The sequence below is a fragment of the Brachyhypopomus gauderio genome, chromosome 15 (assembly GCF_052324685.1).
Source record: "Brachyhypopomus gauderio isolate BG-103 chromosome 15, BGAUD_0.2, whole genome shotgun sequence".
Taxonomy (NCBI): Eukaryota; Metazoa; Chordata; class Actinopteri; order Gymnotiformes; family Hypopomidae; genus Brachyhypopomus; species Brachyhypopomus gauderio.
In genome coordinates this window covers 15,577,210-15,600,366 of record NC_135225.1, presented here as the reverse complement: position 1 = coordinate 15,600,366, position 23,157 = coordinate 15,577,210, and the positions used below count along the sequence as shown (strand labels likewise).

General features: G+C 41.7%; 1 protein-coding gene across 1 annotated transcript; it reads left to right on the top strand.

Annotated features, from left to right (window-relative positions):
• Positions 1-137: 137 nt before the first annotated feature.
• On the top strand, positions 138-22,550 carry fam204a (family with sequence similarity 204 member A). Its single transcript, XM_076974280.1, has 7 exons — positions 138-601; positions 934-1,021; positions 1,171-1,204; positions 3,889-3,985; positions 8,244-8,333; positions 21,775-21,881; positions 22,180-22,550. The coding sequence occupies exons 1-7, from the start codon at positions 353-355 to the stop codon at positions 22,229-22,231; spliced, it is 717 nt and encodes a 238-aa protein (XP_076830395.1). The 5' UTR covers positions 138-352; the 3' UTR covers positions 22,232-22,550.
• The last annotated feature ends 607 nt before the right edge of the window (positions 22,551-23,157 follow it).

Below are 23,157 nucleotides of genomic sequence, written 5' to 3'. Positions count from 1 at the left end.
AGAACGAGCTGTCGGATTCGCTTTATATAACTACGAAGGATTTAAAGACGGACAGAATATAACAGCTGTATCGACGAATCGGTTTGGTTGTTACTACAGATTGGCGGAGCCCTTTCATCCAATAGCATCACTCCTTATTAAAATACGGAAGCCATCGACAATAACAAGTGTTACAAAATGATGGCCCGTGGTGTTATTGTAGATTGAGGATTACGTATCAGTGGGCTGAAACTACACATTCTTCCAGCTAACATTCAAAACAATCAGTCTAACTATAGCTATACTTGTATAGCTGGCTTCTCAATGCAACTAGGAACAGAATTACAGAGGTTTCTTCACTAGCTGCTACAACATGTACAGCGGACTACTGCCGAAGGGTCTGGATGAGACGGAATTAAGTGCCGATGAAGACGATGATGGCGGCCAAAACACTCAACGTGAAACTGACAGACAGGCCGAGACGACTGACCAAATTACCGGTTGCGCATCGTTGTGTGAGTGTGTAGTGTCTGAGCGTGAAGAGCGGTGCAGTAGGGGGCACGCGCAGGAGCACGCGCATCTGAACGCCTGTGCACCCGCAGTACGTCCAGATTTGTGGCAGGTGGGTAGATCCGTTTTACCATGTATGAACGTTTGTGTGTGTCGTCGGGGGCGACAGTGCAACAGGCGTAACATGCAAGCTTTGAGTAGTGCAGCTAGTGAAATGACATGGTCCAGTTATTTTTTTTCCATGTTTCAGTGTAACAGTCAACAGAACCGAGATTAAAATATGCATTAAAACATGCACACGTTTTACACAATAGGGTTAGGATTACTGAATTTTAGCTAATTTACATCTTCTTTAATGTCTAATCATCTTTCCAGTAGCCTAATGCAGACAAACGTACAATCCTAGTTACTTTTAGTTGGATAACATCCAAATTGTCATTGTAGAAATTTAAAGCCATTCAGAAGGAAAAGGAGGTCCAGAAGATGAAACGGCCTCAACGAAAAACAAAGAGGAAAATACATAAACAAAAAGGTAAATGATGTGTGTCTAGAAGAAAACAGGTATATATCTTTTATGTGATGTTTGCAATTGCTATTTTTCAGATTTATCAAAATATTATGGCTAATTATAGTCTGTAGAGATATCCTATGGCTTCAGGTTCCTTTTCCTCTTGCACACAGGTGGGACAGAACAGGATGATTCTGAAGAGAAGAGGTACAGTGAGGACATGTTTGTGCAGAACCAGATCCTGAGTAATAGCGTTAATGTAAATGTGAGATATTTTAAACAGGTATCATGGTTCAGTCTAGATTCAGTCTTTGCCCATCATTACCGTTCTCTGAGAGAAGTTGTAGCCACATTGTGAACAAGAGAATAAGGTATGGATCTAACACACCAGCCAGGCAATGGGTCTTCCCATTTGACATCAGGCTACTGTCGCAAATTCATCTCTGGTCTGATAGTTCTTGCACCTCACAATACTGATCTGATTTTAGTATCCCTTTAAATGTTTGAAATATGGATGGATGAAGCAAATAACTGAAGGCATGAGTTTGTGTTACACTTAATATATCTGTCATAAGCACTTATGGAGCATGTAAACAGAGTGCACGAGGCTTGTGACTCAACTGATAACTTTAAGAAGAAATTGTGCGTATGACCACTCATTTTAAATCTAAATAAACAGGCTTCTAAAGCTAAAGAAGTAGTTCAGTTAGGTTTTGGACAAAATTTATGTGCATTGATCAGGTTTAAGAATGGAAACGAGGTATTAACTAAACCAGACCTCGGCATTGTATGGCCCACTATCTCTGACCGGCCCTCATGAGATCGTGCTAGAAATCAAAAGTAAATGTGTGACACATACTAAACTGTGATAAGTGCATGAAATAAAACTTCAGCTTTCAAGAAATCAGCTCTTAGCTCTATATGTCAGCTGACAGTAACAAAGAATGATTGATACATAATGCAGTTTTTAACAAGGAATGGACTTCTAAAAATTCACTTACAGAAGTAAAATTTAAAGCTGTGTGCTTAGTTTGCAGAGAACAATTAGCTGTGTTTAAGGATTACAGTTTGAATCACCATTACGAGAGTAAACATGTAGAGACGTACAAGAACTTGTCTGATGAAGAACGGGGCACGGGTGTCTGAAAATTTGCTGCAAAGGTAGCAAAGATTTCTTACAGTGCTGCACGTGTCCAGGGATGTAGCAGTCAGGACCAGCTTTGTGATCCCACAACACTGCATGAAACCATCAGGCATTCTATAATGCGGAGTTTGTCCAAGGATGTTTGGTGGTCTTTGCAGTGCTAAATTGTCCTGAGAAAAAGAAAGCGTTTGCAAATGTATCCTTCTTCAGGTCAACCGCAACAAAACAGAATGAGGGGAATTTGGATATTCAGCTGCAAAACAAAGCAGATAAATACTTTTTTGTCTTGGTTCTGGATGAGAGCTGTGGTGATACAGCTCAAATACTGATCTTTATACATGGAGCTGTGGTGATACAGTTCAGTTACTGATCTATATACATGGAACTGCGGTGATACAGCTCAGTTACTGATCTATATACATGGAGTTGTGGTGATACAGCCCAGTTACTGATCTTTATACACTATATTTCCAAAAGTATTCGCTCACCCATCCAAATTATTGGAATCAGATGTTCCAATCACTACCAACTTTCTGTAGAGTCAATCACTGCAGACATTAAAACTGCATGTGGCCTTCAGATTAGAATGGGTTTCCATGGTTGAGCAGCTGCATCCAAGCCATACATCACCAACTGCAATGCAGAGCCTTGGATGCAGTGGTGTAAAGCACGCCACCACTGGACTATAGAGCAGTGGAGGTGCGTTCTCAGGAGTGATGAATCATGCTTCTCCATCTGGCAATCTGGTGGATGAGTCTGGGTTTGGTGATTGCTAGGAGAACGGTACTTGTCTGACTGCATTGTGCCAAGTGTAAAGTTTGGTGGAGAGGGGATTATGGTATGGAGTTGTTTTTCAGGAGTGGGGCTTGGTCCCTTAGTTCCAGTGAAAGGAACTCTCAATGCTTCAGCATACCAAGACATTTTGGACAATTCCATGCTCCCAACTTGGGGAACAGTTTGGAGCTGGCCTCTTCCTCTTCCAACATGACTGTGTGTCAGTGCACAAAGCAAGGTTCATAAAGACATGGATGGCAGAGTCTGGTGTGGATGAACTTTACTGTCCTGACCTCAACCCGATAGAACATCTTTGGGATGAATTAGACCTGAGACTGAGAGCCAGACCTTCTCAGAGCTGTGGTGATACAGCCCAGTTACTGATCTATATATGTGGAGCTGTGGTGATACAGCCCAGTTACTGATCTATATATGTGGAGAGTGGTGATCATGCATGTTTGCATTATGCATGTCTGCATTATGCAGACACTTTTACCCTAACCCTAACAAAAGTGCTTTGTCTTGTATTCATGGAATGCATCCTAGCCAGTACAGTAGGTTAAAAATACTGTTGAACTAGAATACTGCTTATAGAACAGGCATCAATGCTTATACCTAGAAGTGCAAAATAAGGTCTATATGAGACAATGATACGTGCTTTGACCGTTGTCATCATGTCATCATGCTGCTCCATTTTTGGCTTTGTATGCAGGCATCAGGGTTTTAAATTACTAGAAGCCAGTGAAGGGAATGCAGTCGTGAAGTAACATGAACTTTGGGAGATTGCTGATGTGTGACAGACAGATGAAGAGTGCTTAGTGAAGGAAGCACAGGATTACAAATGAAACATCTACCCAGCTTTTCAGTGGGTCCTCCAAAAGAGAACAAATACATAAATGTTATAAAAAATAATTTAACAAAGTGTTCAAAGTGGTCTGTCACAACTGGTTGCTACCGTTGTCTCCTTTTGCAGGCAAAAGGCTCATGTGAAACACTGGAAGGAACTAACACAGTATTTTGGTGCCAATGACAGATTTCAGCCCCCTGCCTGTAGTAGGCCTCCTCTCAAGGTAATGCTGCTTTTTGCCATCTTAATGTGTCACAGCTTTGGATGTCCGAATTCTGCACCAAAGCCAAAACCATTTTTATGTACCTTCTTTCCTCTGGAGCTTGCAGTGATGTCATTGTTCTCCGCATGAAGCATGAGTGACAGTTTGAAGACTCGTCCTTTCTTCTATGTGGCACTGAGAAGACCCGGATAGAAATAATTCTCTTTAATGATGAGATTACCTTAATGATGAGATTACCTTAATCTCGTGGGGATGTTGCGATGGAGTCTGTTCTCTCAGTTTGAAGATTTTGAATGTGAGGTGGATTTTCTATTTATTTATTTTTACAATGAAATATCTGTAGTCAAACCCTCCTGCACACTGAAGTCAATAACAATTGTAAGATGTTCTAATTTAATGCTGAGAATGAGAATCGAATGCCCATCCATTTGTATTTTGAGTACTAGTCAGAGAAAGTGTTAGTATGAACTAAGCATAGGCAAGACTGTCTAGAATTAACTGTGTGGGGCTACCCGGGGAATACAATTTGGAAGCATTGATTTAAGATTTGTAGGTGACATGATGATTTCAACATTTCAAAAATCTCAGTGCTCAGTGTTACCTACCCCTCAGTATCTTACTAAAGTACCCTAACCCTAACCCCTCAGTATCTTACTAAAGTACCCTAACCCTAACTCTAACCCTTCAGTATCTCACTGAAGTACCCTAACCCTAACTCTAACCCCTCAGTATTTTACTAAAGTACCTTAACTCTAACCCCTCAGTATCTTACTAAAGTACCCTAATGTTGTATTTAGTCACCTGCATGCAATATTCTTCACCTACACACACACACACACACACACACACACACACACACACACACAGACACACAGCCTAGTTAGAAGGGAGGAAAACGGGTATAGACAGGGAGCATTTGGCCAACTTTGGTTACTTAATCATAATCAATTACTGGCATTGGAGCATCTTTACCATAGTGAGGACATATACAATAAGACACACAAACAGAGCGGCAGTCTCTCAATGTGAAACGAAGTCACAGCGCAAAGCGCATTAAGTAAAGTCCTGACAACTGTGCTCCACTCAATATGGCTCAGTGTGCAGCACTGGTGCTCTGGACATGTGGGTTTAGTGCTAGCAGAGATTAGAGAAAGGAATACGAGTCAGATGTGTGGGGCGTGTCAGTAGGAGGGTGATTGGGAGTGACTGAGGGTGTGTGCATGAGGGAGTGGCCGAGCGCGTGTGCCTGAGGAAGTGGGAGTGACTGAGGGTGTGTGCGTGAGGAAGTGGGAGTGACTGAGGGCATGTGCGAAGGAGTGGGAGTGGCTGAGGGCATATGTGTGAGGGAGTGGGAGTTGCCGGGGGGGTGTGTGCATGAGGGAGTGGGAGTGGCTGAGGGCGTGTTCATGAGGGAGTGGGAGTGGCCGGGGGCTGTGTGCATGAGGGAGTGGGAGTGGCTGAGGGCGTGTTCATGAGGAAGTGGGCGTCTCCCTTGGTTTGGAGGGACTGGCTCACCGTGACAGTTCCAAAAAAACTCCCCAAAAACATCTACCATCAATTTTGTACGTAAGCATGTTGGTATAAACAGAGGTTCACATTCATATAAAATAAAATATTCTTAAACATGTTATGTTAATTAATAATATAATTAGATATATGCCCTATATGAGAGTGAGCCCTATATGTATTAATGTTAAAGAAAATGTCCTGGAAATAATAGCACAGTTTAGCAATTCAAGCTAAACAAACCAGGAAGATAAATAAAAAATCTGGGAAATAGAAATTGAAATATTAATACAGTCGGGCCTACTAGGGTGTAGCATATGCCTTCTCTGAATGCCTGATTTGACTTTAGAAATGAGCTATATAATATTTGCCATGTGAACCAAAAAAACTTTAAGAGATGTTCTAAATATGTGAAATCAGTTTTAGACAGACGAAACTTGCTAATCTCGGTAATCTGTATGGCTAGGCTGTTAAGAGGGAAACATTCATGATCATTAATATCCAGAAATGATCTTGACAGTATCAGGAACACATAATACTGTCTGACAGTTGCAATAAGAGGCCATCTGCATGGGAACCTTGTTCTGAGTTTGAAGTTCAGAGATTACAGCATGAGAGAAAAGATGATTTGCTTTGTGCCTCATGAGAGTGGAAAATGCTGTGAATATAATTTCTTGGTTACTGATACTTTGGGTCAGGATTATGTCAGACAAATCCAGGAGATGTTTCAGGACAAAGCCAATATTTCCTAATATCATAAATGCTCCATGCAGCTTTTTCAAATGCTTTTACTGTGTCCAGGGAACACGCTACTTCTGGATTTCCTTAGCCACAGGATAGTATATGAGATTAATGAACCAAGGACATTGGTGACATTCTCAAACATATTTTGAGTATTGAAAAGCAACAGGCATAAGTAACATAAGTAGTTGGACGTAGTAACATAAGTAGTTAGACTCCTGCCGGTTTTGCTTTGTGGCTAGTCTCCCATCCCCTGTGTTTTATGCTCCATAGTATGACTGCCACAAGCTGAGCAGATGAGTCAAGCTTAGTGTGGCATGTTGCTAACTTGCTAATGACTTACAGCTTAAGGTTTCCAAGTGGAACTCGTGCTTGTGAAATTTGATTTCGCATTACATTCATCAGTCTTGTGGAAATCAGGGCCAGAATGTATTTGTGTCACTGATGGGTTCTCTTCAAAACTATAAGACAGTTGTTGCTTAGAAACTCTGACAAAATCAGAACTTTGAATAGTTTGAACTGCTGTTTGTTTGTTTTAACAGGACATATTACAGTTCTGGAATTGGCCACAAGGGAACAAAGTCATTCCATTGAACAGTTATGCAATTCTAACCAGGCAGACATATATGTGCCAAGTTCCGTGCTGAACGGTGTCCATGTGGAGATGCGATTTGAGTGGTTACTGTCTGTCCTCAGAATTGTCTGGCCATTTACTTATCATTACTTAAGATTGCCTACTTATGATGTAGCTGTTGGCACTGGTCTGTAGTTAATATAAAACTGGATAACAAACTATTTAAATGTAAATGTAAATATTAAGAAATGCTATTTTCCACCATATTGGTATGTACCAACATTTTTACATTGATTCTCAGCCTTTTTGTGCAAATTAACCTTTTTGAGGTACATCCAAAACAGTGCACAGCTAGGAGGCGCTTTAACTATGTCTGATTATAATGGCCTTATATAGCTATATTTAGGGGGCGCTGTAAGTTGTAATTATGTTTTATCATAACGGCCATATACAGCTGTATGTAGGGGGCGCTATAATTATGTTTGTTCGTAATGGCCTTATAAAAACCAGATACCAGATAAAAACATACTTATTTGAACTGGCTTTTGGTTAGTGTAGGTACCATAAATCTAGCCTATTTTTTTTTTTTTTACTTATCCTTTACTTATTCTAATTTTCTTATTTATTTTCTTTGTTTCCAGTTTTATTGGTTTTTTATTATTATCTTCTTTAACTTTTATCTATTAATAATTTTATCTTCTTTATTTATCTTTATATTGTAATAATTTTAATTTCTATTTGATTTCATTATTTAATTTCTATTTTAATTCCTTTAAAATTTTATTTTTAATTTTTATGTATTATATTTTGTGTGCAATGACCTTCCCAAAGTGATAGACCTCGGGTCGTAATAAGCTTCTTCTTTTCTTGTGTAAAGCACTCTGAATTGCGTGTGTAAGAAAGGTGCTATATAAATACACTTGCCTTACTTTGCCTTGCCTTATATGGCTGTCTGATCATAATGGCCTAATAGAACTGCATGTAGGGGGCACTACAATTATGTCTGGTCATTTCAGTTTTTCCCAGCCACCTTTCCCCATCTTCAGAGAACAATAAGAACTTTATTGACACTGTATGCAGTGAAATCAGAGTTGAATATATTTTTAAGATATTTATTTTATGTTTCTTTCAATTTTGTGATTTTTGATCTGTAAGCTCTTCTAGGTTCAAGCAAACAATCAGAAGGTTAAGCCAATGCTTTGTGTTTTTTTCCTAATTTCCTGTAGCCTTCCTGAAAGATTATTTTTGCTGTAATATTCAATCAAATAATGTTTTCATTTGTGAGAAAAAAATCTACATCTTTGGTGTAATGGCAGTCACTTTAAAAACGAAGGCCTCAGGGACTTTTAAAGTTGCTCTTTGATTTTTTTCTTCTTTCTCCCCTTCTATTTCTGTTTGAAAATCACTTCATTTTATGTCTCCCTCTCTCATCTCCAGTCAGGCCTGGAAAGGAGCATAGAGAACGCCATCGCTGAGGGGGACTACAGGGAAGCTGAAGAGTTGAGTGACAGGCTGGCTTCTCGCGAGGTATGTCACGCTGATCAGCCATCTTGGAGGTGGTTGGGGAAGCTCTGACTGTGACAAATCAGTCTAATGGGTCCATAGCCGCGTTGCCCTGCAAAGACACAGACGCGGCTAACTTGAACATGCAGCACGCAAACAGCCCTGTGCGCCCCACGCCTGCCCCATCCAGCAGGGGCGGAACCTCTCCAAGCCCTTTTTGGTGGGAGTTAATGGAAGCCCCTCCCTTGCACACCCGCTACAACACTTCTGGCTCTTCTTTTAATGATGGGCACAAAGCTCTCAAGCCAAGATCCAAAAAAGCTTTCAAGGCGTGAGTTTGGGCCTTTGAAGTGTACTTGTGACTAAATGTGAGGCCTCCAGTTTTAAAGTGGCACATCTTAGAAAGGTACCTGGGATCAAGCAGTTCAGCTAATTTGGCTGAAAATGTAACACTTGCACATGTGTGATTGCTGTGAGAAAGACATTCCTGGAGTTGAGGCCGTTATAGCAACCGGAGCTTTCATGTCTCCAAACTTCAAGCTTCAGTGATCGCTAAAAACATAAATTGTCAAGTTAGCTATAGGGTTAAGGTTTTGATGCTGTCATATCATTTGTGCCAGTGACGTTCATCATCACTTGTAGTAAACTGAACTGAGCAAAAAAGGACTGCAAAGAAACTAGCCTTATTTTATAACTAGCCTTATTTTAACATATAAATATTAACTAGCCTTATTTATATTTAGCCTGATTTTACCATATCTACATTAGCAGTCACTCACATATTTCATATACAGTTTTCATACACAGTTTAATTTTGTGAACACTTAGGAGCTCTGACATAATGTGCACAGTACAGATTAAATGGTTAGGGTTAAGAATGCCACAGGGATAGGATTAGGGTTGAAAATGCCACAGGGTTAGGGTTAGGGTTGAGAATGCCACAGGGTTAGGATTGAGAATGCCACAGGGTTAGGGTTGAGAATGCCCCAGGGTTAAGGTTAGGGTTAATAATGTCCCAGGGTTAGGGTTAAGAATGCCCCAGGGTTAGGGTTAGGGTTAATAATGTCCCAGGTTTAGGGTTAATAATGTCCCAGAGTTAGGGTTAAGAATGCCCCAGGGTTAGGGTTAGGGTTAATAATGTCCCAGAGTTAGGGTTAAGAATGCCCCAGGGTTAAGGTTAGGGTTAATAATGTCCCAGAGTTAGGGTCAAGAATATCACAAGTGATTGACCAGTCTGAACTGGTGAAACCACACTGGAATCATGTCTTATATGTAGTCCTGCCTCTTCCCATAAGTAAACAGCTAGCAGTTCTGTTGTTTCCAGCTGTATCTTGCTCCATTGTAAATTTTGTGCAAAAGAGAGGGAGTAGTCATTGCATATAAAGTGGGCATATTTGTATAAAACATATAAAACGTATTAATTTGATCACTTATTTATGGTAACCCAAAATAGGAGTCTATGGTATAAAAAGGGTTGTGATGCCATATATATACAGTACATAAACACTCTTAAATTCTGCCCTAATTCACTTTACCCTCATAGGCATTGTTTTAATTGTAGTTCCACTGCTGGACTACAGAGCTGAAACGAAAGACCACTAGGTGAAGCAGTTCTGATGGACCACCATCCACTACAAAAAATTTTTCAAGTGTGAACAATATAGAATCTGTAATGCCTGGATACCTATGAAGGCAGTACAGAATTTGAGCATTGTGTGTTCTACTTTGACAATATGCCTGGGTTATAGATTTACTAGCCTGCAGTGTAACTGTGATAACATATACACTAACACCAGCTCAGCTGGAGGGGAAATAAGGAGACCATGCGGATTCAAGTTTGGACTCACTTTATTACATTAGTCATAAACACAAACTGTAGAAAAGCTTTGAAATGCTCACTAGATAGTTGGCAAGACCTTGTAAGGTCAGAAAACACAGAAATGTGTATAATTATGAAGGTTAATAATAGGAATGAACCCAAGCACAGGTGACAAACAAGAAGTCAAAAGGTAAACTAAATCTCTGGTGAGGGCTCCCTCCAGTGGCTGGGGCCAGTATGGCAGAGAGCTAATATAATGCCATTGTACCTTGACTGCAGTCTCCTTCAAGGTCAAGGTGAGGTGAGCTGGGTGTGTCCACTGGAAGTCTGTGATGAGGGTGGGGTCAAGGATGTAAGGGACCTGGAGAATCAAGCAGGGGCTGAATCTCCTGCATGGAGAGAAAAACCACAAGACATGGAACTCTGTATATGGAACTTTACAGTGTGCTCCAGGGTTCATTTGCTTGATTATTTTAAAGGGATCTATAAAATGAGGAAAGCTTTTACCAGGCCTGGTGAAGGCAGAGGTTTGCCTGGTGTACAGTAGTGCAGTTTCCACTGTCATCTGCTGAGAGGCTCACACACACACACACACACACTCAGGTATGCATTGCTCTCTGGAGGCTCTCTCTCTCATACACACACACACACACACACTATATCAAAGGTCTAGTGGCTGCACATCATCCAGTCATCCACTGCCAGTATGTCTAAGGCTTCACTCATATAGGAAAGAGTGAGTGTTAGGTTTTTGGCTAGGGTTGTTTTCAAACAATGGTCTGAAACCTGTAGGTGCACTGGCTCACCAACTCCTAAGGAGGATTTAAAATGAGGAGGAGGTAAAAAGAGCTGAAGAAGGGGGAGGGGTTAAGATTGGGGTTGGACAAAGGGAAAGGTAGGATGCAGGCTAGATAAGGGGAAAGGCTAGGTTTAGGGCTATAGGAGGGAAAAGGGGTTAGGATTTGGAGTTAGGTGGGGAAGAGAATTAGGTAAGGGTTAGGGTTAGGGCTGTTGGAAGGGGACAGGGAAGGTTAGGTTTAGGAGTGTTGGTGTTAAAGAGTGATGGTTAAAGTGAGTGTTGGGGTTAAAGAGTGATGGTTAAAATGAGTGTTGGGGTTAAAGAGTGATGGTTAAAGTGAGTGTTGGGGTTAAAGACTGAAGGTTAAAGTGAGTGTTAGGATTAAAGAGTGAGGGTTAGGGTTAAAGACTAAGGGTTAAAGAGTGGGTGTTAGGGTTAAAGAGTGTTAGGGGTAAATAGAGGGTTAAAGAATTAGATCTTGAGCTTAGCACACACTGGAAAGCCATTAATTCATTAATTAATTTATTTATTAATTCCATTAATTCTATGGATGAGTGTGAGGGAGTTTTGTGTGTATTAAATCCACTTGGTTTTGGATGCAGTAGTAATGCAGGAACTTGGCGAGTGCCTAGTTCAGGGGTACTCAACTGGCGGACCGCAGTCCGGATCCGGACACGAACGCAGTCCTGTCCGGACCCAATCTCATTCCTGATTAACTGGATACGGACCAAAACAAAACCGTAGCATTTATTTCACTCCGTCACGAGTGTTACGTTCGCCGCCACCCCCCCCACCCCCCGCTCAACAACTTGCGTTCGCCATCCCCGCCACACCGGACCTCTGGTCACAGGTATCTGCCAAAATTGAACCGCAGACAAATTTAGTTGAGTACGCCTGGCCTAGTTTAATCATTCCAACAGCCCATTGCTCTGTGGAAGATGGAGCACATGCTGAGTTTTCATGAAGGTGCTGACAACACGCATGGCATCTATGCAGCATTGACATGGTCTGTTCTGTGAGCCTTTCGTATGTGCTCCACAATGTCCAATCTTATGGTGCTGTAATGGAGCATGTGAATAATAGAGGCCTCAGAGCTCTGTGGATGCTGTCAGGGAGAGACTAAGGGTTAGGGGTTAGGGCTCTTGCTGAAGCCTGGAAAACAAGGGGGGAAACAATGGCCACTGAGCTTGGACTAAACTCAGCACACTTTAACATATCATGATTCATGAGAACAGTGTACGGGTGCTCAACCCGCTCCAGCCAGTGTTTCCAGTCTCAAGAGCATATACCTTAACCCCAACCCTCACACTAACTATATGCCCTAACCCCAACCCTCACACTAACTCTATATACCCTAACCCCAACCCTCACAATAACTATCTACCCTAACCCCTACCATTTACATTTACGGGATTTTGGCAGACAGAGCGACTTACATTTCTATACAAGTGAGCAATTGAGGGTTAAGGGCCTTGCTCAGGGGCACCTCAGTCATGGCCTCAGGTCTGGGAATTGAACCCATGACCCTCCGGTCACAAGACCAGTTCCCTAACCACCAGGCCATGACTGCCTACCCTCACACTAACTCTGTATACCCTAACCCCAACCCTCATGCTAAATTTTTATACCCTAACCCCAACCCTCACGCTAAATTTTTATACCCTAACCCCAACCCTCACGCTAACTCTGCAATCTCTAACCCCAACCCTCACACTAACTTTGTATAACCTAACTAAATCCCCAATGCTAAGCCCACATATCCTAACCCTAACTCTACAACTCTACCTTTGGTCACCCTAACCCCATGCTTGGAAATGCAATAAGCCATTTAGAGTGTGGATGCCAAACAATTGTCAATTGAAAACAAATGATATCTTGTTAATGTTGAAATTCTTCACCTAAATATGGACCAATAGAATTCACACTGTGATTTAATGAAATATCATTTTGGAGCAGACGTGGGACACTGCTATGGACGTTAAACATCAAAGTAATGTAATTCCTTTACCATTACATTGACATGTTCAACTGCATGACCTGAAGCTTCTCATTGATAAAAGTTTGGCCATTACTGGCCCACTATCCGATATCTTACTGGCCCACTATACAATATCTTATGCACTACGCTGTTTTTTTATTTACCACTCACTGGATCCTCCTTGCCATCACTATATTGCATTATCATTTTTGTATTGTGATGTCATCGCTATATTGTAATGCCATTTTAAAGACAACTGAATTTGTTTTTCAAGCTGATTTATTTTCAGTTGCTTTTCATTTTCAATGCTACAAATTCAGTTATAGTCAATTTTCATATTTGATAGAAATTGTAGCTGAAGAGACTGAAGCCAACCAGAATCTTAAAGTATAATAATATAATATAATACTATAATATAATAATGCTCATGCGTGGAGAAGGTTAATCTAGTTAACATCATGTAGTAAATTCCCCATAATCAGTTCTGCCCTGTGTTTCTGTCAGGAAGAGTGTGAAAATGTGATACCCATGTTCCTAACATCTATGCCACCTCTATAACCATCAGACAGACAGTGTGCTTGTGACTCGGTCCATTTCCCTTCCAGGAAGTGTTTATGGGCGTAATCCAGACTGTTGTCTCTCACGCTTATCTGTGGAGCATGTCGAAGGGTCTTATCTTTTCTCTCCTAGGTGGATCTAGCTCCGGCTGTTTACTTGGAAAGAATTCTAAGAAATGGCAGATATCAATTCATCATGCTTTCAGTATATGCACAGTGAAAAGCCATTGACAGAATGTGCTTTATTTTGAGCTGTTTTCACTGAGAATAATTGATACAAAAGCCTTCTGAAACATCCTGATGACATGTGAATGAAAGCAAGAGCCTAACTCTGACACCTGTTATCAGTCATAAATACAGCCCATAATAAATGTGAATGCCACTTATTTTCATGACAGTTTGGTCAATACTAACTGTCCTACACAACAAAAAATTTTATGAAAGCTTAATTCAGTGTTCTTAATGCAGTGTTATTTTTCCACATACCCACACCATTGCAGTTAGTTTGGCACAGCTACTCTATTTTTTGGTTGACATTTCTGAGCTTTGTTGCCTATGGTTCCTATAACACTAGTGTGTATAAGGAGACTTTGTGAAGTCTGCTCGCTCTCATCTGCTCCTTGTGTGCGGAGTAGGTCAGGTCCTCACGCCAGACGGTGGAGGTCAGGTCCTCACGCCAGACGGTGGAGGTCAGGTCCTCACGCCAGACGGTGGAGGTCAGGTCCTCACGCCAGACGGTGGAGGTCAGGTCCTCACGCCAGACGGTGGAGGTCAGGTCCTCACACCAGACGGTGGAGTTCAGGTCCTCACATAGCACACACCTCTAATCCTGTATGTGCATTCTGTTAATGAATGAGTTGGACCCTTTTATGAGTCTTTCTGTGTTGAATATTGCTGTAAATGTTGGATGAGTCTTCATGTCATTTGTGCCTCTGTGATGATTCAGTGCAATGAGGCCTCCACGAGCTGCCCACTATTCCCCCATGAGCAGCAGATAAACACAGATGCATGTGGCCTCAAGCCCTGGGGGCAGTTTGGGGGTTAGCGCCACATTTTACGGCCTAATTTCTAATCTGGCCAGTGCTGATTATCGCAGCTCTCTACTCGTTTGCCGAGCGCCCAAGTCTTCCTAAACGGTGTCAAAGATGCTGCCATTTCAAAGTGACAGGATGGGCTATTTAGTGATCAATAATCCCAACTGTGGCAAGCTTCAATTTCAAGGTCCTAATAATGTCTGTATCTATGAATATATAGAATACCATACATTCTAACATGTTTATACAGTAACACAATGTTAAATTAAGGCATTTAATTGAGTGAGACAATGACTGAGAAGTGTGTTTGGAGCTCCCATATTTTAATAATCACTCCTGAGAACTGGGTTAACTGGTCCCCATTGAGTAATATATGTATTAGGGTAAGGTAATGTAATACAGAACCTGCTCATTCCTCCAAATAGTCAATATCACTTTAAAGAAATGCTGTTTGACATGTGGAGTCTACACAAGCTTCTCGGTTGTAAATGGATTGTCGCTGTCATGTTTTAGCCTCTTTAATCAATTCAGAATATTTCGCTTTTTCCCCTTTAATTCGTGTTTTAACGCAGTTTGGTAAAAGCGTTTGAAGATGTGCAAATGTAGCCATCTTTGGGCTTTTATCTTTGCCCAAGTGCTGAAAGCAGCACGGTTGGATAATTCCGGTTGTTTGAGGTCTGCTCAAGAAGCGCATTTCAAGTGTCTCATAATACCTTTAACTCTTTTTGTTTTAGATTTTTCAAAGTGTTTTTAAATCTTCTTATGTTTTTTGAACATTAATGATGAAGTTATTTAAAAATTCTGCACACAATATGTTTACATGATGCAATGCAAACTTCAGCTTAAAGCTTTAGTATTGTGACAGCTCTGGAAGTTTATAGATCTGGTTGTCATCCTGTCCTCCACCTCAAAGGTGTATTGTGAGTAGCTTTCAGCGTCTAATACATTCTGTTAGTTTGGTAGTTTAACTGCTTCGCATGTTCCAATTAAGGAACATGCATGTCTTCATTCTTTGATTATGGTACATTCTTTGACACAGCTTTGGGTTTCACACGGAGTAATTAATTTCCCTAATTAGCATAACATTAAGTGACTGCATTATATAACCGAGTCACCCTCTGTCAGGAGTCTTCACACGATCCTTTATCCATACAGATCAGGTTTTCCACCAGTCTTACTTGTATTTGTCATTCCTTTGTCTTTACTCAATTCCTTTTTTAATATTCAGAGGTATGTATTTCCTGATTTGTCTATTACTGACATATTAAAATGGTTTGGTGAGTCTGATCATGTTTATTAATTGCAGTCATTTCATTCACAGTCTTCACAATGGAGGTGTTCCATATACAGACATTACTCCATAATGGGCTTTGAGGGTAGGTGCAGGGTGGTTGGGGTTTCAAGGTAGGTGCAGGGGGGTTGGGGTTTCAGGGTAGGTGCAGGGGGGTTGGGGTTTGAGGGTAGGTCCAGGGGCCTTGTGGTTTGAGGGTAGGTCCAGGGGCCTTGTGGTTTGAGGGTAGGTGCAGGGGCCTTGGGGTTTGAGGGTAGGTGCAGGGGCCTTGGGCTTTGAAGGTAGGTGCAAGGGCCTCGGGCTTTGAAGGTAGGTGCAGGTGGGTTGGGGTTTGAAGGTAGGTGCAGGTGGGTTGGGCTTTGAGGGTAGGTTCAGGTGTGTTGGGGTTTGAGGGTAGGTGCAGGGGGGTTGGGGTTTGAGGGTAGGTGCAGGGGGGTTGGGGTTTGAAGGTAAGTGCTCATTCCAAGAGACTTCATTTTGCTAAATGAGGAGATGATCAGGTAAACTGTCATGTAGGCAGTGCTAGAGCAGTGCTAAACAAACTGAGGTCCCACTGAACTTGCTGTTAACCTCATTACCTTCATACATGTCACATTATTGGTCCCAAAGAAGCTTGAGTGGGGTGGTCACTGCATTTCACAAGATGTAGAAACCAGAAAGAATTAAATGTAATTAAAGATGAGTATTGACAGAGTAGAAGAAGAAAGTGCAAAGAGAATCAGAGGAAGAGGGTGAGGAAGGGTAGATGAATGCATGAATGCATTGGCTCAGAGTGCTGCCCCTGCTCCGCTGCCCCTGCCCTGTTGCCGCTGCCCCAGACCCTTCACTTTTCTACGCATACAGGATGGTGCCAAAGGGTTTCTTGTGTACCAAAATGTCCCATTGGCAGTGCAGCTTTGTAGTGTAAGAAAGAGAATCTTAACCCCAGAATTGCTGACACATCACTGTAGTGAGGGCGTTAGGGCAGTTGCAACAGCAGGCGGTTGTTGTGGGTTCAGATACTGATGCCTGGTGCCTTTCACAGATGACACCTTGTGAACATTTTTACGGAGAGTGGCATTTCGCCCGAAATTGCATCCCTGAGCTCCCGATGTAAACAGGTTATTTTGACAAATGCACATAATTTTGATGTAACGTGGTCGTATTCTGGTTTCTGGAGTAATACAGCCAACATCCTTTGATCTCTCCATCGCCTCCTCCGGCGACTCTGTTAAGGAACAACTCTCGTCTTTGTTCCTTCAGCAGTTTTATCACCCACTGAACTCTCTGGATGACTCACATTAAATTTTTTGCCCATTAATTTTGAAAAGGGTTTAAAATGGGCACCAAGTCTTTATCAAATGCTCGGGAATCTCATTTGGATTATTGTATTTCATTAATTACTTGACAGACAAAGCATACTTTTCAATGTAGATTTTTGTGCTGTTTAATTAATTAGCATGTTTTCTCTTTTAATTAAAGCTTTTTTTTAAATTAAAGCCCACAGCAAAACACATATATAATTTGTTTGTAATTAGCCCTAATTGGTGGTAGTGGCAGCTTAGCACCCTTAGTTTCTTCCCTTTTTTATGATTGCCATTTTATTGCCAGTCAGTCATTAATTAAACTGTTTTTCTAATTAGCTTATAAAACTGTTGATGGCACGTTATTGTAAGTGTGAGTTCAAAGCACTGCTAATAAGTCTCGCCTACTCAGTAGAGGGGAGATAATGGACCATGAACAAAAGCTTATGAACTTTCCGACTTTTTTTTCTTTTTCCCTTTCTTCCTTGTTCCTTGAAGACGACAGCCTTGTGTATGTAGAATCAGATTATTGTCCTGAAGCACTCAGACTACACCACAGTACTACGCCTAAAACATTCCATTAGATCTCCCTGCAGGCAATGCTGCTTTGCAGGTCTTGCTGTTTGTCAAGTTGGTGATTACAGGAACCTTGTCTTCTTGACCAATCACTAACCTAATTAATTGCATCCTTCCATGTTCCCAGGAAAGACATCCAGTCTGTCCTTTTGTTTTTTGTGGTTGTGTTACACACTGTGATTGTATTAGCACATTGTGTTTGTGTTCTGCTTTTAAATAACATTGTGCTTGTGGTTGTAATCTGCGCTGTGGTGTGTATATAGCACAGTGTGCTGACATTGGAGGGTTCCATGTTGCACTTATTCAGAGTTAATATACTGAGACATGTACAAGGCATTTTGGCCTCGTGATCTAAAATGTTCCTGAAAGAGCATTTTAGATCAAGAGGCCAAAATGCTTTGTACATTTTTTTATACATGGCATGCATTCTGGTATTGTTGTTTCTTTTGTAAAGACAGAGAGTACTATGGAAAGAAATTCAGCAGCTATCCAACACAACACATACACATACACACATACACACACACACACACACACATTTTATTCCCTCACACTCGAGTAAGAGTCCTGGGAGTTTGAGGCTGAGGCAAAGTATTTTCACTCTTCTGGACTGAGACAGACAGACAAACAGGTAGATGGATGGATGGTTGTTCTGATGGATGGAGGGATGGAGATATAAGTCTGACCCAATATTCATGCCAGTCCCATACAGCCCTGCTTGCCAGAGTTGACCAGGGCACATTATTTAGGCTTTATGGGGTGTGATAAGGGAATTAGGTCATTAATCTCTCACCCGTCAAAGTCAGCAGAGCGTCCCGCCGGGTGATTTAGCCATCAGCAGCCATGCTAGCCTTGTTAATCCAGCCCTTGCTTGTTTTAATTGGAAGGTTCTTCACAGGGAGAGGAAATGTAGGAATGCATTTCAGTTAGAGTTCTCCTAAAATTGCACAAGATTCACAGTGTTACAAGACTTTTTTTTTTATAAGCAAGAATATACCAAGAGACAAACAGGGGAAACGTAAAAAAAAAAAGAAGTCTGATTTACTCTAAAGTAAAATATAGAAAATTGTTTTTTTTTGTTTGTTTTTTTTTATTCTGGGTTTTAATTTGGTTTATTTTGTAGTCTTTACCATACAACAGCATAAAGTTCAGCCATAAAACACTGGTTTGTGTAATTTTCTCTGGGAGAGATAAGAGGAGAAAAGAAAAACTTAGTCACAGTGTAGTCACACCATACTGGTGTTCACCCCCCATACTGATGTTCTCCCTCTGTACTGGTGCGCCCCACCCTATACTGGTGTTCTTCCCCGTACTGTACTGGTGTTCTCCCCCGTACTGATGTCCCCCCCCCCCCCCCCCCCCCCCCCCCCGTACTGGTGTTCTCCCCCCTGTACAATGCTGGTGTTCTCCCCCCTGTACAATGCTGGTGTTCTCCCCCTGTACTATGCTGGTGTTCTCCCCCTGTACTGTACTGGTGTTCACCCCCTGTACTGGTGTTCTCCCCCTGTACTGTACTGGTGTTCTCCCTCTGCACTGGTGTTCTCCCTCTGTACTGATGTTCTCCCCCCATACTGGTGTGTGTCCCCCCAGTACATGTACTATATTGGTGTTCTCCCTCCATACTGTACTGGTGTTCTCCCTCTGTACTGTACTGGTGTTCTCCCTCTGTACTGATGTTCTCCCTCTGCACTGTACTGGTGTTCTCCCTCTGTACTGATGTTCTCCCTCTGTACTGTACTGGTGTTCTCCCCCCATACTGGTGTGTGTCCCCCCCAGTACATGTACTATATTGGTGTTCTCCCTCCATACTGTACTGGTGTTCTCCCTCTGTACTGTACTGGTGTTCTCCCTCTGTACTGTACTGGTGTTCTCCCTCTGTACTGGTGTTCTCCCTCTGTACTGATGTTCTCCCCCCCATACTGGTGTGTGTCTCCCCCCCCTACTAGTGTTCTCCCCCTGTACTGCACTGGTGTTATCCCTCTGTACTGGTGTTCTCCCTCTGTACTGGTGTTTTCCCTCTGTACTGGTGTCTGCTGTGAAAGTATTTGTCATCTTGGGTGTCTTTCAGAGGATAGACAACATTAAAGAAAGAGATAAACCCTGAAAAAGTGGATCAAACAAGAGCAAATGGAAAATATCGTCACATTACAGAAAATATGAGAGGATAATTTACACTGACTTTTTTTTCTCCAACTTGGTTCTCGCCACAGGAGGAGGGGGGCGCCACCTGCCCCTCGCCTTCCTGCTCCGCCACGACGCCACTGATCCATGAAATAAGCTGCCGCCGGCTTTGTTCTGATAAGAATGAACAAATCTGCACAATGTACTGCTCTCCGAATCTCATTTTCATACTTGCATGCGGGCTAAAAGGAATAAGCTGTTTGCAAGGCTTGATTAATCAGACATTTGAGGACTGTTTTGTCGTCTCTTTGATCTGTTCTGTCTCCTAGGTAACTTGGTTGACATTAATGTTGAGCCTTTGTAAGGACAATCATGGATTGTAGACTTTTTTTTTTGGTTGTCTTAGGCTTTAATGTTTGCCTCTGTGCATGAGACAGGAGGGTCCGTACTTTGGGAGAAGGGTGGAGCGCCGGGTGGATTTTTTTAGGATGTGGAGGTTGTTTCTTTGTGAATCTGGATTGATTGACCTTTCTGAATTTTAAATTCTCTCCACAGGACTGGAGACTAATTGGGTAATCTGAAAAAGCAGATAAATCTCAGGGTGTAAACTTCAAAAACAGCCAGTTAGTATCACCAACTCCCCTTTACAGAATGCTGCATTTTAGTCATTGATTTTATTTATTTATTTATTCATTTTTTCTGTATATGAAAGCTAGAACCATGCTGAGATTTGTCGACAATTTAATAAAGGTGCGATTTGCAATCATGGCAAGCATGTTTTCTGTGCCTTCCAAACCCTGCCCTGGTGTGACTTATCTCCTGCTGGATCTTCACTAAACATGAACATGATCGCCCATTAGACTTCCCCTTTCTGTGACGCCTGACTAGAAAACATGATTTATGGCTCTTAAAACCTTGAGGAAAAAAATGGTGAGGAATTAAGGAACTGTCATAGTGTGTTAGCTTCAGGGTATGCAGACGCTTGTACAAATCTTCCAAGTGACTGTATAGATGAATGCCTGGAGGGCCCAGCAAGAAGCCTGCTCTCCCAGTCTGCTAAAGGCCTTATCTTAAATCCAAGCAAAGTACCATTAATCTTTTTGAAAGACCTTTATGGCTTTTAATGTATCCCAAATTAGAACATTTTACACCCTTGGTTCCTGAAATATGGTGATAAAAAGCCTTTAGAGTTTAATTTCTCCTGCCTGCTTCCTCTGACCTTCCTAATCCCAGCATGCATTAGGCGATATTTTAGTTTCACTCTTTCTAATAAAGTTTATCCCACTTAATTATAATTGAAACATTTTTCTCTCTTGCATGCTCTCTCCAGGTTTTTCCAGTCTTCATTACTTAAAGGCTTTTTTTTAATCGCTTCTCTCCCTGATTGTATTCTTCAGTATTATGAGGAATTACCCTCCCCTTTGCACACACACTCTACCCATCCAAAAAAAGAAAAATAAAGAATGAGAAAAGGTTTTGTGATTTATTGGAGGTGTTTATCAGAGTTTCTCATGGTTCAGTAATAAGCCTATCTCTGGTGAGTGGGTTGAGGGCAGTTCTCCTTGTGTCTACAGAACTGTCTGCGTTTTCCAGCCCCCTGAGAGTTTCTGTATTATACTGCTCACACATCCTCCCGCCCACGTAATATAAATGTGTTGTCTTCTCACTTTCTGTTTATATTTTTCCAAATGCACGCTGCAGTTTGCAGTAGTGGTGTTCCTTTAGTGCAATGGTGAAGTTCATGGAATGATATTATAAACTATAGCAAATGGTTCAACAGAGGTTCAACAGAACCATTCTTTTGACTGTATGACCGTTCGTTGTTCAAGCATCAATTGCTTAACAAGCTTATGTTCTTGTGGGCTAACATATACATGTATGTCATAACTGGGGGAACCATCACAGGTGGGGAGGAGGCACGTGTGCTCACAGCCCTGGTGTTGGTCTGCAGTCTAGGATGTTCTTCTGCCCCTAATGAAGATCCTCTCCGCCTCTTCCTCTCAATAGCTGGCTGTGAAAATCGCACAGGCTGCTGACAGCCGTGACTTTGCCCGCTCCAAGCAGGAAGAAGCATCACAGGCTGCCCAGAGAAGGAAGAACAGGGTCCCGTGGGGGTCAGTTTGATTACCTCACGCCCTCGTGCAGTCATTACCTCATCCTGTATATCTGATCTTTTACACTGTAATGATTTAATATAATGTGATGAGTGTACAGATATGGCTACTTTATCACTCTGCATGTGTGTATTCACAGCTTTCCCCACACTTTTTAAATACTAGCATGCCTGTTTATGGTTAGGGTTTAGACGTATAAGGGTTAGGATTTAGATGTATGAGGGTTAGGGTACAGACCTATGAGGGTTAAGGTTCAGACGTATGAGGATTATTAACACCCGTCTCATTTTCCTTTCAGTTTTGAAGCAAAGAAAAGGTGGGAAACTAAAAGCAACATGGGCTACATGTGACATCTTCATAGGAAACAGGAGGATTTTATAAGAAATGCATGTAACTGCTTGTTATTTAAAATACTTTGACCTGAATAAAATTACCATGTTGGCCTAAATGTTCATTTGGAGTTTTCTTCCTAATTAAATGCAGCGTACATCATGTTTGCTGTGTTTAGAATAAGTGGGTTAATCAACAGCTTCTGCATAGACGCACTGAGCAGAGAATGAGGAGATTAGAGCATAATGCTGTGCCGGATAATATGCAATAGGATTTGCCAGAGCAAAATGAAATATATTGATTCTAAGGAGGTTTGAACAGCATAAACGAGGCGTTGAACACTTGGAGAGGTGTAGGTTCGCAAATGCTGGTGTGTGATAGTATGTAAAGTTAGCTTTTATCCATGATGCAGTGGACCATGATGCATGCATGTAGATGCATGTTTACACATCACAATTCATTAAATGACTTAAAATTCAAAATTTGTTACAGGATTTTTTGTTTCTTTCTCTCTCTCTAGTGTCAAACCCTATGATTCTTTGCAGGGTCACATTGGACACACCTGAACCGAGTGCAGTGTATTACTACTGAACACCTTATCACATGACTGTGCTGTCACATTACTTCAGTATATTAAGGAATGTGGTTTTATTGTCAATCTTCAAGGTGCATACAATGTTTCCTGTCTCAGCAAGACTGAGGTCATCATTCATGGCAGATAGGGGCACCACAGCGCCCTGTGCAGATAGGGGCACCACAGCACCCTGTGCAGATAGGGGCACCACAGCACCCTGTGCAGATAGGAGCACCACAACGTCCTGTGCAGATAGGGGCACCACAGCACCCTGTGCAGCTGGGCTATGACCCGGCAGCCTGAGGCAGCACTAGCTGCAAAACAGCAATTTTACAGCTTTAAACTATCCATTATAACAGCTGCTTGGCAACT

Coding starts and splice junctions, on each gene's coding strand:
- fam204a (XM_076974280.1), top strand. CDS start 353: ATGTACAGCGGACTACTGCCGAAGGGTCTGGATGAGACGGAATTAAGT. Junction 8,334..21,774: donor ACAGGCTGGCTTCTCGCGAG/GTATGTCACGCT, acceptor TCCTCTCAATAG/CTGGCTGTGAAAATCGCACA. Junction 21,882..22,179: donor AAGAACAGGGTCCCGTGGGG/GTCAGTTTGATT, acceptor TTTTCCTTTCAG/TTTTGAAGCAAAGAAAAGGT.